General features: G+C 37.8%; 1 protein-coding gene across 9 annotated transcripts in view; it reads left to right on the top strand.

The window, feature by feature from the left end:
• The window catches only part of FANCC (FA complementation group C), a 289,577-nt gene that overhangs the window by 85,211 nt on the left and 185,639 nt on the right, over positions 1–18,727 (top strand). For 7 of the 9 annotated variants that reach the window (XM_035707500.2, XM_035707511.2, XM_035707490.2 and 4 more), the window contains 2 exons: positions 13,111–13,352; positions 15,089–15,173. In XM_035707500.2, the coding sequence (XP_035563393.1) occupies positions 13,188–13,352; positions 15,089–15,173 (250 nt within the window). In that variant the 5' untranslated portion in view covers positions 13,111–13,187. Of the gene's footprint in view, positions 1–10,427; positions 10,547–13,110; positions 13,353–15,088; positions 15,174–18,727 lie in introns of all 9 variants that reach the window. The other 2 variants (XM_035707501.2, XM_049115959.1) reach the window with 2 other exon arrangements.

The following is an 18,727-nucleotide window of genomic DNA, read 5'->3' on the forward strand; positions in this document are numbered from 1 at the left end:
ACTAGCTGTGTAGCTTTAAATATTTTCTGATAAGGCCATTGTGCTGCACCCTTGTTGATGATATTGATTGGAGGCTAGGTATTTAATTTGTCTTTTTCTTCTTTCATTAAGTTTGTTCTGTAGCATTCAGTCCTTAACTCTCTGGTACTTACTTGATGGGAGAAGTAACTTTAGTTGACTCGTGCTCAGGGAAAATGAAAAAAAAATTATGCTTTTTATCAGGTTGCCACTTTGGTTATGGGCCATATTTGGCATATATAGATTTACCTCTCATACCTCTGGCTTAGAGATGGGACACACACACTAAAGAAAAGCAATGTCTGATGTTCTTGGCTCTTGACAAGTATGATCCACAGCCATTTTGAGACTGAGATGTTCAATGACCTTTGCAGTGATGACAATCTGGGAGCTACAAGGGCTTCTGTCAACACAAAATCAGTTCAAATTTTATCTATCTTAGCCTCTCCTCTACAACAGCCTTAGTGGATTTGTTTACTTATGTGTATCACACATTTGTTCAACAAATATTTTTTGAGTTTCTACGTGTCAGCTACTGTGCACAACAGTGGTATCAGAACATACTCCGCAAACTAGGTCCTGAGGACGTGTGCCACTTAGGATGTCTGGCTAGAGGTAACAGAAAACCCAACGAGATGTGGCTTAAGCCACGTAATTCAAAGTAGGTTGGCTACTACATGGCCTCAGCTATGCTAAGGAAAGGACACAGGTCCAACTTTCTGCTCTGTTCTGTGTGGATTGTTGGCCAGTCCTCTCAGGCTACTTATTGCTGGATCCCAGGGCAACTACTGACAGTTTAAGGGTCAAATGAAGATCATAGTATCTAATATGAAAAAAATGTGAATTTGTTTTAGATTGAGAAAGACTACCAAAAACCTTCCAGCCGAAGCTCAATTCTCTCCATCTCAAGTAGTATAACACTGGCTATTCCTATAGTTGGTAGAAAGGCAAATGGAAATACCATGACTGGCCTCAACCAGCCATTCTCAAAATGTGGCTCAAGAACCCTTGGGTATCCCCTGATTCCCTTTCATGAGTATCATACAGGCAAAACTATTTTCATAATAATGCTAAGACCTTATTTGCATTATCCACTCTCATATCCTCCCTAATGTACAGTGGAGTCAAAGATTACATGATATGTGATGATATATCATCGCTCTGGCAGTGAATGGAATGTGTATGTCTATTTTTAGGTCTTAAATTTTTTCAGGTTTAATATCTAATGTGGTAAATATTGATAAATATAACCCACATAAACAAAGGCTCTCAGCAATGTCTCCAGTAATGTTTAAGAATATAAAGGGGCCCTAGGCTGCCTGGGTGGCTCATGGTTGAGCATCTGCCTTTGGCTCAGGTCATGATCCCATGTCAGGGGATTCGAGTCCCACATCAGGCTCCCTGCAAGGAGCCTGCTTCTCCCTATGCCTATGTCTCTGCCTCTCTCTCTGCTCATGCCATTCTGTGTCACTCATGAATAAATAAATAAAATATTTAAAAATATATATATAAAGGGGCACTGAAAATGTTTCTGATTTACTGGTCTCCATCAGAAAGATGTTCATCCATGGAATTGGGGCACCTCCGAGCTTCCCCAAGACTCATGGCTGTGAGATTCCTAGATGAACTGATTCTGTTAACAAAGCAGCAGCAGAAGGGGTAGGGCTGTCAGGTAGACAACAGCAGTGTATGCAGGACTGTCCTGAGGAGGGGGCCTTGGAGAGAAAGACATGGCAAGGAGATAGGGCATACTCCAGGCTCTGTCTCTCTTTTGACCAGTGCCACACTCAAGTCTGTCTTTTTTTTTTAAATTGTAGTGCAGTGTACATAACATGAAATTTACCATTTTAACTATTTTTTGAATGTACCATTCAGCAGCATTGATTATATTTACGGAGTTGTACAACCATTACCACCACCCATCTCCAGAACTTTTTCATCTTCCCAAACTGAAATACTATACCCATTAAATATAAGTCTCCACTCAGCCCCTCACAACTACCATTCTGTTTTGTACTTCTATGAGTTTGACTACTCTGGGTATCTCCTATAAATGAAATGATGTGTAATACTTGTCCTTTCATGTCTGGCTTATTCTCTTAGTATGTTTTGAAGGCTCATCGATGTATGTATCAGAATTTCCTTCCTTTTAAGGCTGAATACTATTCCATTGTATGTATATATCCATTTTGTGTATTTATTCATCTCTTGATAGACATTTGTGTAACTTCCACCTTTTGGCTGTTGTAAATAATGCTGTTATGAACATGGGTTTACAAATATCCATTTGCATTCCTACTTTGAATTCTTTTGTGTATATATATAGAAGTGAAATTGCTGGGTCATATGGTAATTCAGTGTTTAAATTTTTTAGGATCCATCATACTGTTTTCCACAGCAGTTATACTGTTTATTATCCCCAACCAGTAATGCTCAGGGGTTCCAATTTTTCTATATACTCACAAACACTTTGTATTTTTTGTGTTTTTAAATAAAAGTCACCCTAATGGGTGTAACGTATAGTATGTCATTGTGGTTTTGATTTGCATTTCTGTAATGATTAGTGATGATGAGCATCTTTTCATGTGTTCATTGGCCATTTGTATATATTTGAGATCTATTCAAGTCCTTTATCCATTTTTTTAAAAACTAGGGCTGGCTGGCTTTCTTTCTTTTTTTTTTTTTTTTAAATTTATTTACTTATTCATGAGAGACACACAGAGAAAAGCAGAGACACAGGCAGAGGGAGAAGCAGGATCCCTGTGGGGCGCCCAATGCGGAACTCGATTCCAGGACCCCAGGGTCACGACCTGAACTGAAGGCAGACACTCAACCACTGAGCCCCAGACGCCTGCCTGCCTGCCTGCCTTCCCTCCCTCCCTCCCTCCCTCCCTCCCTCCGTCATTGAGTTGTGGGAGTTCTTCATATATTCTGGATATTAATCCCTTATTTGATACATGATTCGCACAGGTCTGTTCATTTTGTGTGTTGAACTTTTATACAAGGTTTCATTTTACTAAATGATTTTTTAAAAATCTATATCACTGTTGTCATTGTTATCACTTTTGTGACTTTATCCTAGATGTTTACCCACTGCACTGGTTTAGATGATAAAGATGGTAGGACCTTGGTAATTACTTCAGCACTCACAATTAAATTATAATAACTACTTCTGAATTTTTCACTATTCAAAATATAGCCCTGGCTACTCTTATTTGCATACATGGTTTTATAGATTACTATTTGCCATGAAGGAAAACAATAATGATTAAAATGAAATAATTTTTAAAACATTTTTCCTAAAGGAAAATTTGTGGCAATTGTAGTCTCTGACAAGACTTTATAGGTACCAGATTCCTTGCCAAGTCAGCTGAGTAAGGATTCTTTTATATTTTTTTCAGAAATATCTAAAAACAATTAAATTCTAAGTTGTCTTTAGATGGGACAACCCTTTTGAGATAGAGGGTGCCTTTCAACAGCAATGCTAATGGAAGATCAGAAAATTACAGGTTAAATTATAGAAGGGATTTTCCATCCCAAAATTTCATAGATTAGAAGAGGATAATAATGTTACATAATACTAAATGAGAGGCTGGAGTTGCTGGCTCATGCCATTCCTGGTCACTCCTAGTACCGTGGTAGACTGAACATCCTGCATGCTCCTGCCTGGGCATGCAGGGTTTACTCTTTGAAGTCAGAGCTGCTTATATGCTCAGGTGTCAACATGGAACTTTGGGAACCCATTTTGTTTTCAGAAAGATAATTTGAGAACCACTAGTCTAGGGGCTATTCCTTGCCAGGCTCTTAACACTGGATATCTATATTAAGGGAAATGGTTTTGTTAGTTTTTAATGGATTAGGATACTTTGTCCCAGCCTGTTACCTCCTTATTTCTTTCCTTTTCATCATCTTTCTTCAGATACTGCTCAAGTGTTGTGATGCTTTTCTTTCCTTCATTACCTCTCATGAATTGTGCTTGGTAAACTCCATATTCTTTGTGAAGCACATTTTTCCATGAAGTTTTTGGATGTATCCTTTTCCCAAAGAACAAAATCACCAAAATGGGGAGCCTTTTAACACTGAAGCATTACTTCTTCTTCACCTGCTGTATTTTGAAGCCAAGCCATGTTATTTTGGCAACTCACTCTCAACCCTCACAGACAATGGTGTATTTTTGTGCCATGGTGATTTGAGTTAATTAAGTAGTACTTTGCAGGCAGCAGAGTAACTTTCAAGCAGTTTATAAATGAGAGAAGAGAGGGAGGCAGCTTAGAGGATCCTAAGTTGACATCATTTTGAACCAGCCTATTTCAATATCTGATGTTTGCTAGCTCTGATGGCTGGATTCCCTTGCTTCTTTATCCCTCTTCCTTCTGCCTCCTCTTCTGTAGGATCTCCTCTAATAGCAAGAAATGAAGACATGAACAAGCACACGGAAATCCTTTATTTGCTAGCTCTCTCTGCTCACAGGACATTTTTTCTTTTTCTTTTTTTTTTAAGATTTTATTTCTTCATGAGAGACAGAGGCAGAGGGAGAAGCAGGCTCCCTGTGGGGAGCCCAATGCAGGACTCGATCCCAGGACCCCAGATTACGACCTGAGCCAAAGGCAGATGCTTAACCACTGAGCCACCCAGGTGCCCCTCACAGGACAATTTCTTTAGTCTCTTCTGTATGGCATTTTCTGAAGGTCATTTTATTTTCTCCTGGAAATATATAGTGAGGGGACTAAGAACTTTTGTTGTTTTTAGTCTGTGTATATGGAGAAGGTGAAATCATGGTTTTGATTCCATAGGATTGGGTAGTGCCAAAAGAGAAATAACACAAGAAATGGAAAATGGGGATTTCCTTCCAACTTTCCATGCCATTTGCTTTTACTACATTAGTATATACAGTTTGTGTACAAAATACTTGTTAAAATCCTGAGTTTTAAGGAAATAATGTCATTGACATCCACCTTTCTCTTTTGCTCTAAAAGATGCTAAGCAGTATTTCTCTAATTGCTCCAATGAAATGACTATGGGCATAAACATCCATGTGAGGGCATCCATATTAAGCAGACTCATAAGAAAGTCAAAGATTTACATTCGGGGCAAGATCAAGAATTTGGTATTGATCAAAAGATATATAGTTAGATCTCAGTTGTCTAATAAGGGTGCAGATTACTGGGGAAAAAATTAATGCATTTGTGAAAAAAACTGGAATCACTATGAACCTGAAGAATCCTTTTATGAGGCATGCATTCTATTTTAGCTGCATGGACTTGGCCTCATTTTGTCTGCTTGGACCTGGACCTTTCACGGGTTATCCTCTGAGTGATGAATTGGATGTCTCTTCCTCTTTATGACACTAGCCCTCTCAGGGTAAAGCAGTAGGCACATAGCTTTGGGGGAGGGGGGAGCAGGTAGAGAAGGCTGTGGATTTTCTCCTCCTGAGAGCTAGTAGTGGGAAAATGGAGCTGTTATTTGAGGATGGGAAGGAAGAAGAGAAAACAAGTTCTAGGATCGTATCTCTGGCAAATTCTGAGAGTTATAATATCTTCAGAGAATTCAGCTAAAAAATAGAAAATTCTTATAGACTTCCAATAATTTAAAATTTTTATTGTATTCATCAAGTACTTTATGTGTTGGTTAGCATTTATAAGCTATAACATTTTTTCTTTTTTTCCTTTAGGGTCATACCTGTATGGTAAATGTATATATAGAAGTTAAATTTTTTTTTTTTTGTTTTTTTAATGGAATGTAACACATACAGAAAAGCACAAACATGACTTACAGTTGTATAAATTATTAAAATGTTAATACACGTTACTGGTATCCAGATCAAGAAATAGAATATTGCCAGCATTTTGACTGCCATTTACACATACTTTTCCCATACTACTACTTCTCTTCCTCTAAAGGTAATAGGATTCCTGACTTTTCGGGGTAACCACTACAGTTTAGTTATACCGGATTTTGGACTTCATGTAAATGAATCATATCTTATGTATTTTTTTTTTTTTAAGATTTTGTTTATTCATGAGAGAGAGAGACGGAGAGAGAGGCAGAGACACAGGCAGAGGGAGAAGCAGGCTCCATGCAGGGAGTCCGATGTGGGACTCGATCCCAGGTCTCCAGGATCACACCCTGGGCTGAAGGCAGCACTAAACTGCTGAGCCACTGGGGCTGCCCTATCTTATGTATTCTTTTTGGGTTTGTTTCTTTTTCTCAACATTATTCATTCAGAAAATTCATCTCTATGCCTGTAGTGGTAGGTTTTGCATTTTCATTGCTGTACATTATTCCTTTGTATAATGATAGCACATTTAATTTATTCATTCTACTCTTGAGTGGCATTTGGTTCTTTTCACTTTGGGTGTACTATGAACAGTGCTGGTGTGAACATTCTGCTAGTGTACATAAACAATAAGCTTGGAGTGTTCTTTGAGGGAGAGCTTATAATTTGTGGATTTTTGCATGATGATTTACTGAGAGGGATGTGCGAAAATTCCCAGTATGATTGGAATTATTTCTTTTGGTAGTTATGTCAATTTGTGTGTTATATTTTGAGATTTATAGTTTGTTTTACATTTCCAATTATTGGAGCATACAAATTTAGAATTGTTTAATCTTCCTGGTGAATTGAACACTTTGTCATTATGAAGTGACCCTCTTTACTTCTGGTAATGCTTTTTGTCCCAAAGTATATTTGAATTGGTTCAGTTTATTTGATTCCTTTGGTTAGGTTTGTAAGGTTTTTCATTTCCTAGTCTTTTAGCCTTTCTGAATCACTGTATCTTTATGTTTTAGATGTGTCTTTTGTAACAACATATAGTTTTTTTTTTAATTAAAAACGGATAGCATTATCTACAATAAAAGCAGGAGCAATGAATAAAATTAGAAAATCACTATTTTTCAATCCCTGATGGATCTAAAATGATCATAAATTCAGAAGACCATTTAGGAAAGGGTTGATGGTGAACTTTTCAAGGATGAATTAGGTTAAAAGTACCTGAAACAACTGATCAGTTTCAACTATGGTACATGAGACAACCAGTTATATGCCTTCTGGGTTGATTCAAAGCATACACAATTACAAAAGAAAGATTCTTAGAAAAATGCATTGACCCCGAATCTAAAAAAAAAAAAAAAAAAAAAAAAAAAAATCCCTCTGAGTCGTGCTGTCAGTTTATACGCAACATATGGGATAGCAAAACATGCTAACACCATAATCAGCCTAACACACAAGTGTGTAAGATTCTGTTAGTCAATACAATAGATTGTACTAGCCTATAATATTGGTTCTTTCAGGGAATAAATGATGTGAAAATATTAAAATCAAGAGGGATAATTATTATAGATTAAGGGAGACTTATTTTTACATTATTTTGTTACAGATTAGAGGAGAAATATCAATATTGACCAATATGCAATACGTGGATCTTTTTGGATCCTAATATAAACAACTCAACCTAAAGGGAAATTTTAAAGAAATTTGAACATAGACGGGCTGTTAGATATTGCTGGATTTATTGAGTATGAAAGATAGTGTAGTTAAGTTTCTTTTTTTTTTTTTTTTGAGTTCTTAGAAAAAAGAGATACAAATCAAAGTATTTTGAGTAAAGTGGTATGACATCTGTGATTTGCTTGAACTAGTTAATTGGTACATAGGAGTTCATTTGGCTATTTTGTCTTTTTGGTGTATTTAAAAATACTCATTAAATACTTATGAAAAAAAGGAAACCTCATAAACAAAAGTTCAGTTGTACCACATAGCCTCTGCCTTAAGTGAGATCATCATAAGCTGTTCTCTTGAGTAAAAGTCTGCTGTTTATGAGTGGTGTCAGGTAAAGAGACATAAACTTTATTTTTTTTGCATAGTATTCTTTCCTAGTTCTTAGCCTCATCTGTTATACGTATGTAACTGTCTCACTCTTAAGGAGGCACACCTTGATCCATAGTTTTAGTAAGACTATATGGAATGGAAGAAGGGCAGTTCTTCAGAGCAAAAGTGGGGTGCGTTCATATTAAAGGAACAGGAAAAGGGTGCTAAGTGGGCAAAAACCAGATAGCTACTCATTTGCACTTGCTCCTTACTCAGGACATTCAGACCTACTGGTTTCTATACAGGGAATTTTTAAAACATTTCCAACTAACATAATTTAGCTCTCCTTTCAAAAAGAGAGATAATCTAAAGTAATGCCTGGTTAATGCTTCTGGCTTCAGGTCCAAGATTTCTGGATAATGTCAGTTCCTCTTCCCATCTCTGTTGATAGTCTGTGAATTACAGACTGCAGAAAATTTATCTACTAATAATATACTCTATATATGCAGTAGTAAGAGAGGGAAAAATGAAAGAGAAGGGAGTTAAAAAAATTATATGACACAACAAGCAAGACATACACAGATAGCATCCAAAACCTCACTCATGCATTTTGCCCAAGCTGGCGTAATTTGCACATGATGATAGAGTACTGCTGGGCACACCCGGCTTTGTGGCTTGGACGATCTGTCTGGTCAGTGAGGCCTGCTAAAGTCTCTTCCCAGAATCCAGATCTTCCACATACACCTTAAACAGCATTGGATCTACTGGGTCATATGCACTGAGTGGCAGAGCACTTCAGCATCATCTAGCTGTATAGTGGTTCTCACTCTGGGCCCTACCCATATTTCTCATTGCCCGAAAATAGGTAGAAGCAGAAAAATGACCTAAAACCCATGTAGTTTTGGGGTGCCTGGGTAGCTCAATCATTTAAGTGTCTGTATTCGGCTCAGGTCATGATCCCAGGACCCTGGGATTGAGCTCCACATAGGGCTCATTGCTCAGTGGGGATTCTGTCCCTTTCTCTTGGCCCCTCTCCCCCACTTACACTTGCTCTCTCTCTCTCTCTTTCTCTCTCAAGTAAATAAAGTCTTTTAAAAAACCCTAAAACTCATGCAATTTATGTTCATGAATCCCAGAGATGTCATCCAAATGTTTTGAAAAGGTGCAAAAAGGTGGACAGTAAAACCCAAGTTTGTTTCCTGCACTTATTACCCAACTATCAGGGTCTCTACATTGGAGGCGACTACTGGTACTAGTTTGTTTATCCTTATTTTAAAGGGCATATCCTGGTATGGCATGGATCATTGGAGCACAAGAAACTTCCTGAAGTGGCAGGCCCTGTGAATATTCATGAGATTTACACCCCACCATCTGGAATACATAGAAGGCATATTTGTGTCTTCTTAGTCTCTAGGTTCTATCAGCCTCATAACTTCAGTATGGTAGACCAGTGTAATATGCCATACTCTGAGTAGTCTCACCTCTAAGGGTGGTGAGACTGAACTGCTTTCTCATGTCCTCAGGTTATCCCAATAGAGAAATACATTTACTATCAGCTTCATAACAGCATTCTAGGTGCCTTGAGTGGTATTAGTTTTCTCCAGTTAGGATTCACATCTGAAAGTACAGCTTGAGTTGGACTTACCATTTGATTATGTTTTAGATAGCCTAATATCATTGACTAAGACCAACTGGCCCCTTGGTTGAAGAGGTGGGGTTTTTTGCAGATCACCAGACTTGATTTTGATAATCCAGTCTTTCACCTGGCTATTCTTACTAGAAGAGTATAATGAGGTAGGTTCCTTGATCATAGGCAGTACCTTGTTGGTCAGCATTATTACTTTCTTCTTCCATGGACTTCTGGTTTCCAGTACCCTTATGCGAACAGAAATTTCCCTACTGTTTTCCATGATTTGGCCCAGTAACCAGTTAAATTCTTCTTTCTTCAAAGGTGTGTTGCCTGAAGCTCACTATCTGGTTTGTATTAGATGTTATGTCAGTATATATCAGATTATATCAGTTTGTAGTTGCTTTTTTTTTTTTTTTTGAAACCACAAAAATCAAAGTGGTTAATTTAAGAAAAAAGAAAAAAAAAAAAAAGGATTTTGTGGAAAGCCCCTGGAGAGTCAACAGGATTAAAGAGAGAACCGAAGGGTGCCAGGCTGGCTCAGTCAGTGGACCATGTGACTCTCAATCTCAGGGTTGTGAGTTCGAGCTTCAAGATGGGTATAGAGATTACTTAACAATAAAATCTTTAAAAAATAGAGCTGGAAAGTTACACCTTGTTAAGGATGTGACATTGGATGGCCTTAGGGATCTAGACTCAGAGAGTCTTTGGAAGGACTTAGTTCCATCCTTATGTCAGTCTATTCAAGATTCAGATTCCCAGTACAGAGTCTGGTTTGCCTAACTTGAAGAATCACCATCTCACCTCTTGACTGATGCCACCAGGTGCCTTGATTAACAGGCTTACCAAGATTTGTGGAATGGAGGAGAGATTCTTTCCTCAAGGGAAAGAAAGGTGTTGTAACCAAAAGAAGGGAGGAGGAATGCTCAAAGGCACAGTCAATAGATGCTCATCTGTTAAGTCATCATTTCTCAATAGGGGTGTCATCGGCCTTTGGGGGAAGACCATTTTTTTGTTGTGAGCTGCTGTTCCAGTGCATTGTAGTTTGTTCAACATCCCTAGCTCCAGAGCACTAAATGCCAGCAGCAACTCAACTGGTAAGCATCACAATCAGATCATTGCTTATTTCCCAGCCATAACCATCCTTTTACCACCCCCCCCCCCCACACACACACACACATACAGGCTGTAGAACAGCTCATCAGGAAGGACCAAGGCTGCATGGTCTCTAAAGCTGTTTCCATTTAAAACAATCAGATGTAGTCCCATTACCAAACAAAAAGATTGTTCGTAATTTGGCTATAATAAAATGTTTCCTGTCTCGTACCAAAAAGGTCTTCAGTTTAGTGTCCCCAGATATCTAAACAGACCTCATCTAGAACCATATGAACTATATAAGCTCATTAATTTGTTTCTTCAGTTTTTTGTTTAGGGCACAGACTTCAGAGCTAGACCCTCTGAATCAAATCCTACAACCTGTAGCTTTGCTGTTTACTAGCAGTTACTTCCTTTGGGCTTTTACATAATCTTACTTTGGGCATTTACATAATCTCTCTGTGCCTCTCTAAACTGAGGATAATGATAGTACCTATTTCATAAGGTTGCTTAGAGGATTAAATTATCCAGTGTGCATAAAGCATTTAATATATTTTCAAGAGCCTAATAAGTGTATGTATAAGCTATTACTATGTTTCTAAAATGGAATATTAATAAGTTTCACATAGATATGCCTTTAAACTTTTTTTTTCTGGGGAAGTTACCTTTTAATTAAATTACTATATATGGAAAAGCATTTTGTCATTTAGTTTAGAACTATACTTTGAAAAATATCAATGAATTATTCATTTTTTATCCAGTATTTTATTGTTTGCCAGGCATGCATTAAATTCTTGGAGACAGGGAATTTATATACTAGTGGAGGAAGCAATAACTGAGTGAACAAATAATTACTGATGTGGTACAAGCTGTGGAGGAATCAGCAGAAAGCAGTGAAGTAGGGTTGGTGGAACAGATGAGGGCCTGGACAGGATGGTGGGCAGTGGAGGAGCAGCATAGGAAATGAGAGCATGTACCAGAGCTAAGTTTTTGCAGAACTTCAGAGACTCCAGGAAGGGGCTGGGACCTTTTCTACAGGGAGTCAGGACTTCTTTCTCAGGAAGCTTTTGAAGTTGGGAATAGGTTTTAAGCAGGAGTGTGCTGGGTGTGATTCATTTGGGAAAGTCATTTTTGTGAACTGTAGAAAAGAACTGGAGAGGGTCAGGAGGGACCAGGTAGAAGACTCTAGGGAAGAAATGGATGGGATGGGATGGCATCAGTGGGGTTGGAAAGAAGTGGGTGAAGTTAAATGAAATCACATTTATTTTGGAAGTAGAATTGACAGGTGTCAGTGATGGCTTGGATGACGAGGGCAATGAGAGGAAAGGGAGGAATCAGGGAGAAGGCCTAGGTTTTTGGCTACTATGTGCTATTCGGCAGGATGCATATATATCCTCTATGATTAAACCTTTTTTTCCCTCATCGTCCTTTTTAAGACTAAATTTTTTGTACTATTTAAAAACTTCCACCTGCCTGGTCTAGAGTTTTTTGTACTGCAACCAAATTGTATGATCTCCTTAAATATTTTGGTTTTCTTCTTTAGTAATGATACCCCCTTTGTTGATATTTTTGGCACTTGATTGAGACCATCTTATCTGTTGATGATTGCTGCCGAAGGTTTAAACTCACCATTTGCTGAGCTGTCATTTGAAATCAAATAGCTGAGTATCATCCCTGGCCCAAGAAAGTATGAGACCTTGTAAAAGCCTGTGAGGTTGAGAGGCAGACCTCTCTTCTCTGCCTGGTGTGCTTCTTATGGGTGAAGGTGGCGAGAAGCTGGGATGGTGATGGCCACTCAGGGTTATTTAGCCAGCTCTGCCTAAGGCACATGCTCACTGTACAACTGCACAACTCCATGGTTCTTTTTAAAATATACTGCAGGTGGGGTAAATCAAGTTTATGGGCTATTTTCTGTCACTTAGGACAAGTACACTACCTCAATAATTGCAGCTTGTCATATTACACTAAAATATGATTTCTTCTTGTGAATGAATTGAGGTCAAGCAAATATACTAGTCTTTAATTAAATCGATTGCTCAAATCAATGCATGTGAAATGAATTCTTTTACTTTTTCCTAAAAAAGAGAGATTGGGAAGAAATTTCAGTAGGCAGTAATGCATAGAGATTTTCTTTAACACCTAAATGAGAAGCCAGAAATGCGTATAAAACATGAAAACTTCAAAAACATTTTTTAGACACAACTATTACTAAACACCCATGGATGTTTTTTATTTCCCATTACATTAAAATACTCAAATGAACTTCATATCCAGAACATTTAAAAATAGTTCAATCTTAAAAAGAAGATATAAAATATTATCAGCTGTGCTTTTTGTGCATCATTAGCATGTGTCTGTGAAGGTAATGACTTCTAGTGTGATATTACTCTGATAAAAAGTTCAGATGGTGAAAACTATAGCTGTAGCTGGGTGACATGTTTTAAAATAATTCAAAGATGACTCCATAGAAGGCATGTTTAGTCCCTGTATTCCCCCTGTCACTCATCAGTGGAATATGAAGCTGCCAATAAAAATACATTTAAAAATGTTTCCCCTTTTCTTCTAGATTTGATGCGTACTCATGTTTCCTTCAGTGCTTGGTAGGCCACTGTGAGGGTCCATCACCTTTTCTCTTTTTCCAAGATGGCTCAAGATTCCGTAGACTTTTCTTCTCATTATCAGTTTTGGATGCAGAAGCTTTCTGTGTGGGAACATGCCTCTACTTTGGAAACCCAGCAAGATACCTGCCTTCACCTGCCTCGATTTCAGGAGTTCCTGAGGCAGATGTATGAAGTCTTGAAAGAACTGGTGAGTGGTGGACCAATATAATGAATTTCTACCACATTTAACAAAGCCTGAATGTTATTTAGGGTCAGGATTTGCGGTATTCACCTGATGTATTGATCGATTAGAAAGACAAATTAGTTGTAGGTAATACAGACAGGGGGCAGTTTCCTGACCTCTGATTTCTTATGATTTCAGTCTTTCTTTTTAACTTAGTTACATTGTTATATGAAACATTGTTATTATTGACACTTGCTTTGGGGTAATAATTGGGATTCTTTTAAAAGCATTTGCAACTTTTAAATATTGAAGAGTTTTCCGAAATGCTTATCCTTTCTTTTTTTCTTTTTTTTTCTGAAGAGAGGGTGGGAAGTGGAGAGGAGGGACAGAGTGTGAGAGAGTAAGAATCTTAAGCAGGCTCCATGCACAGGGGCAGAGCCTGATGCTGGGCTTGACTTCACAACCCTGAGATAATGACTTGAACTGAAATCAAGAGTTGGACAGTTAACCAACTGAGCCACCCAGGCACCCCAGTGCTTACCCTTTCTTTAACATTGTCTCAAATAAGTTCTACCAAGAGATCATAAATAATAAGATCTCTTCTTAGGAATATTTTAAGTGGTCTTTTCTGGTGAATATTAAGATTTTGAGTATCTTCACTATTGTATAAATGTATTGTGTTCAAAATTTGATATATTTTAATTTTGACATGATTTCTCATCTTTACTGTGATAGATATTTTTATGAATTAATGTGCTTTCATATTATGAAAATAATCTTTGTTTTATACTTTCTGATTTCAAAATGAAAAGCGAAATTTTCATTTAACATGGGTGTTCTTGTGTTACATTTTAATTCTTCATCAAAGAAGCAAGTCAGAAATTTGAAGAATTGTTCATGTGGATGATACGAGTTCTTATGTCTTTAGCAACTAGAAGGAAAGATAGAGCCTGTATAAGCAACCAATACTACCTTTTAAAATTGTTTTTCCATAATAGTACTTCTGCAACTTGGCTTTCAATTGGTCCCAGAAAGTCTAGGACTGGCCTTGATGCTAAGACAGATGTGAAGAATTGATTGGTACAGCAGCTTACATCTCAGCTTATGTACATATTACCCCATTTAGGTCTTATTTTTTACCTTTCTTGAATGATAAAGAAGTGGGAAGTGGGCCAGTTTACAACAGCATGTCAATTTTTAATCTTAAGCTGTTTTCTATTTAGTTGCTCTTTTTTTGTCTCAGGTTTTAGGTCCGATATGTATCTTTATGCCTTGGATGCTTTTATTTCTTTTTACAAGTTTCCAGAGTTCTTTTTTTTTTTTTTTTTTTTTTTTTTCAGAGTTCTTGTTCTCTCAAACCTTCTTTGAAGTAGCCCCAGTAAAGCTGAGTTAGGAACCTCTCTTATGTTAGAGTAAAAAACCAAGATGAAGATACAGGATTATATAATTATTAATCACCCACAGTATTTTTTCACTCTTATGCATTGTTATTTTTAAACAAATTGGCCTTTCCTAAGTATGAGTAAAATAAAGGTAATTTTATAACAAGATTGATTTTACATTCATGTGCTATACATCTTAGTTTTGGTGCTGTGGTTTAAGGATGAAGTAAGGTGGTTACTTGTTAAATTTTATTTAAATTTCCTACTTTTCTGAATTACATACTAAATATTCAAACTCCCTCAACCTGAAGTGTTAGTTCAGCATTTCTAAGTTGTGTGGTGTCCTTTTATTGACCAAAACATAATTTTCTTTTACAGAATTCAAGTACAATCATCGAAAGATTCCCCACAATTGGTCAACTGTTGGCAAAAACTTGCTGGAATCCTTTTATTTTAGCATTTGGTAAGAATCTGTCCTCTCAGGCAGCCCCCGTGGTACAGTGGTTTAGCGCCGCCTGCAGCCTAGGGCATGACCCTGGAGACCCTGGATGGAGTTCAGGCCTTCTGCATGGTGCCTGCTCTCCCTCTGCCTGTGTCTCTGCCTCTCTCTCTCTCTCTCTCTCTCTCTCTCTCTCTCTGTGTCTCTATGAATAAATAAATAATCTTAAAAAAAAAAAGAATCTGTCCTCTCAAAATACAAACTTCTAATGATAATTTTAATCTTGCATTGTCCAACAGAATACAGAGCTTCAAATTATAAATATTGTCCCATTGCTTTTTTTTTTAAGATTTTATTTATTTATTCATAGAGAGAGGCAGAGACACAGGCAGAGGGAGAAGCAGGCTCCATGCAGGGAACCCGATGTGGGACTTGATCCCAGGTCTCCAAGATCACACCCCAGGCTGCAGGGGGCGCCAAACCGCTGCGCCACCTGGGCTTCCCTGTCCCATTGCTTATAAAACTATTAAGATATATTTATTGTTGCATTGGAAACATAACATCCTTTTCTTGTCGATACATGTTCGTATAATCACATATATACACACACACCTACACACATGCAGATCTGTAAGAAAATAGAACTTGTATTATAGTGTAGACTCTTCCAGATGATTATCATAATCTTATTTTTAATTCAGTGTAAAATGGTTATAATAATGAATTATTCCTTGTTTCACAATTTCATATTAACGCAAATGCTACTCTTTTCCATGTGTAAAATAATTCTTCAGTGCCTGAATCCTCCCATGGCCCTGACATTATTTAGGAGTGATTGTGGTTTTACCTAAGGTGAAGAAGAACTTGGGGACACTCTGGGGGGAGATGTTCCTTTCCTGACATCCTACCTACCTGTCTAGCATCATTTCCTGTGTAATCTTCTAAACCACACCACACACATGGTAGCCAGTCAAATTACTAACAGTGTCTTGAAGGTACATGACATCAGGGCTTCTGATGTGTGATTCCTTTGCCTGGAGCTCTAGTCTCATCTGTCCTCATATAGTTTCTTTGAAGCAGTTTTGCTGGGGCTGAGTTAGGAACTTCTCTTAGTAGTCTCCATAGCTGATTGCCTCTCCCTTAATTATAACACTACACTGTTTTGTAATTGTTGGTTTACCTATCTGATGTCCTGGAGAACTGAATGCCTTTCAAGAGTAGGAACTGTGGTTTTATTTCTTTTTGTTATCCTAGGGCCTAGCATAGAGTAGCATAGAGTAGAGCAGACACATCTGAAGGTGTACAGTTGAGGTTTATTGCCTTGATTGGCTATATTTTTCACTATGTAATATTTACTTGAAGATAGTTTGCTGGATAGGTAATTATGGATGAAAGCAAGGAAATCACTTTCCCCATAATGTAAAACTGATAAAAGCCAGGATCCCACCCATCTAAATGATCTGTCTGGATCACAGTCATGGTTGAAGTGGTCCAGTTCTGGCTTTAACACCAGTCAGCCTCATATGAATGTATATATTCACTGGACAGATATTTACTAAGTTTGGTTTTTGTTTTTGTTTTTTTAATATTCAAGGCCTTGGAAAACATGGCTACAATTTCTCCACCGGAAGTATCCAGTCATAGAGAAAAGACATCTTTGCAGATTAGCCTGACTCAGAAATGGTTTGTGTTACAGAATTCTAAACAAGGAGCTGAGAGATAAAGGAGAGTTTCACAGGGGAGGTTGAGCTGGGGCCAACTCTTAGGGGACAGTAGATGAGACCAGACTTTCTTAGACAAGCTACCAGACTCTCATTAGGTTTGATTCCCTTTTAGTAAAAGCAAGCGGCTGGACTGATTTATACCCTTGGCCTTAAACTTGTGTCTATCTGTGATCTTTCCTTAGCACCTATCCCTATTACATTGGCCCCCTCTGAAAACCAGAAACCAGTCCTTCATCTCTTTTTGTTTTCAGTGCATATGTTATGTTTTGAACTGCCTGTTAAATTTCAGCTTCCTGTTTGAAGTGTGCCTTGGGTTCTGAGCTTATAGTGGAGACTGATGGGCAGTAGAACTCTTATGATGAATCAAGTCTTGCCTGTGTTGCTACTGTTGGTTTGCTAGTTGGGCACATTTATCCAGGAAAGAATCTTTTCTTAGGGTTTTATAATATCAAAATAACTTTTTAAATACAGGAAAGATGACAGTTTCCATCAAAGAAAAAGTAAGTCTCTCATAATGTTAAGTGAGAATCAGTTCAAAATAAGGATAATACAGAAAGAGGAAGGATTTGGAAATGAAAAGGCACCACTAGGAACAGAGAAAAACCAGATAATGGAAAAGGTGGGAACACCTTTTATTGAGGGGTATTCTCTGCATATACTTACTGCTTTTACCTACTTGGAATTCTGGCCAATTGTTTTGCCTTTGCCCTCTTGATTGAGCACAACAGCTATAACCTCACTATTTGCTGTTTATTGCTGTGTAAAAATTTGCCCCCAAACGTGGCAGCTTAAAATAATAAATACTTATTGTCTTAAAAAATGCTGCCTTTACACTTTTAAATTATGGATTAAAGAATTTTAAAAGGATTTTAAAGAATTAATTTAGGTTTCATTTGGAATTTTAGCTCAGGATACCCCCCAAAAAAATATTAGGTGGCAAATATGTGGTAGTATATTCTTTTCCCTTCCATTCATTTTATCTATCTATCTATCTATCTATCTATCTATCTATCTATCTATTTATTTATTTAAAGGATTTTATTTATTTATTCATGAGACACAGATTGAGAGAGAGAGAGGCAGAGGCACAGGCAGAGGGAGAAGCAGGCTCCATGCAGGGAGCCCGAGCTGGGACTCCATCCTGGGTCTCCAGGATCAGGCCCTGGGCTGAAGGCTGCGCTAAACCGCTGAGCCATCCGGGCTGCCCTCCATTCATTTTTAGAATCCAAATTTGCAGGAAGATCTGCTGGCAGTGACTGCTTATATGATGAATCCCAGGCATTTTTCCATCTCTCTTAACTGCCCTGCTGGATGTCCACTCTGAATGTAGGGGCCTCTGGGGAGGATCCTGACAGATGCCTTCTCTCCTGCAGTGTTTGTTGGTGGCACTCATGAATAACAAGTGATGGCTTGCATCTGTAAATCCCTAAAGCAAAGTGAGCTCATTAGCAATACATTTCAGTGCATTTCAGTACATTGACTCTGGGCAAAGGAAGGCACCTCCTAAAGGGTGGGTGAACATTTCTTGGGCTGCTCGCTCTCTCTTGTTTTCTGTTTTTTTAATTTTTTTTTTAGAGAAAAACTTTTTAAATGATATACTTGTTGAACTAAATGTGCAGATTCACTGAACATATGGGGCAAATTTATATCTTATATCTTGTTTTAGATTTAAGTTCCATAAAATAACATTTTCTTTCTTTTTCTCTTCCTCCTCCTCTCTTTTAGAGGTGAGTGTCTGATTTTTGGAAGTGCTCCCCATTGGGTTGTATTTTTTCTAACTGGGAAGGCTGCTTGCATAGTAAGCATATCATTGGATGTGTCTGACACTCTGTGACATGAAGATAGTTATAATTT

The sequence above is a fragment of the Canis lupus genome, chromosome 1, assembly GCF_003254725.2.
Source record: "Canis lupus dingo isolate Sandy chromosome 1, ASM325472v2, whole genome shotgun sequence".
Classification (NCBI taxonomy): Eukaryota; Metazoa; Chordata; class Mammalia; order Carnivora; family Canidae; genus Canis; species Canis lupus.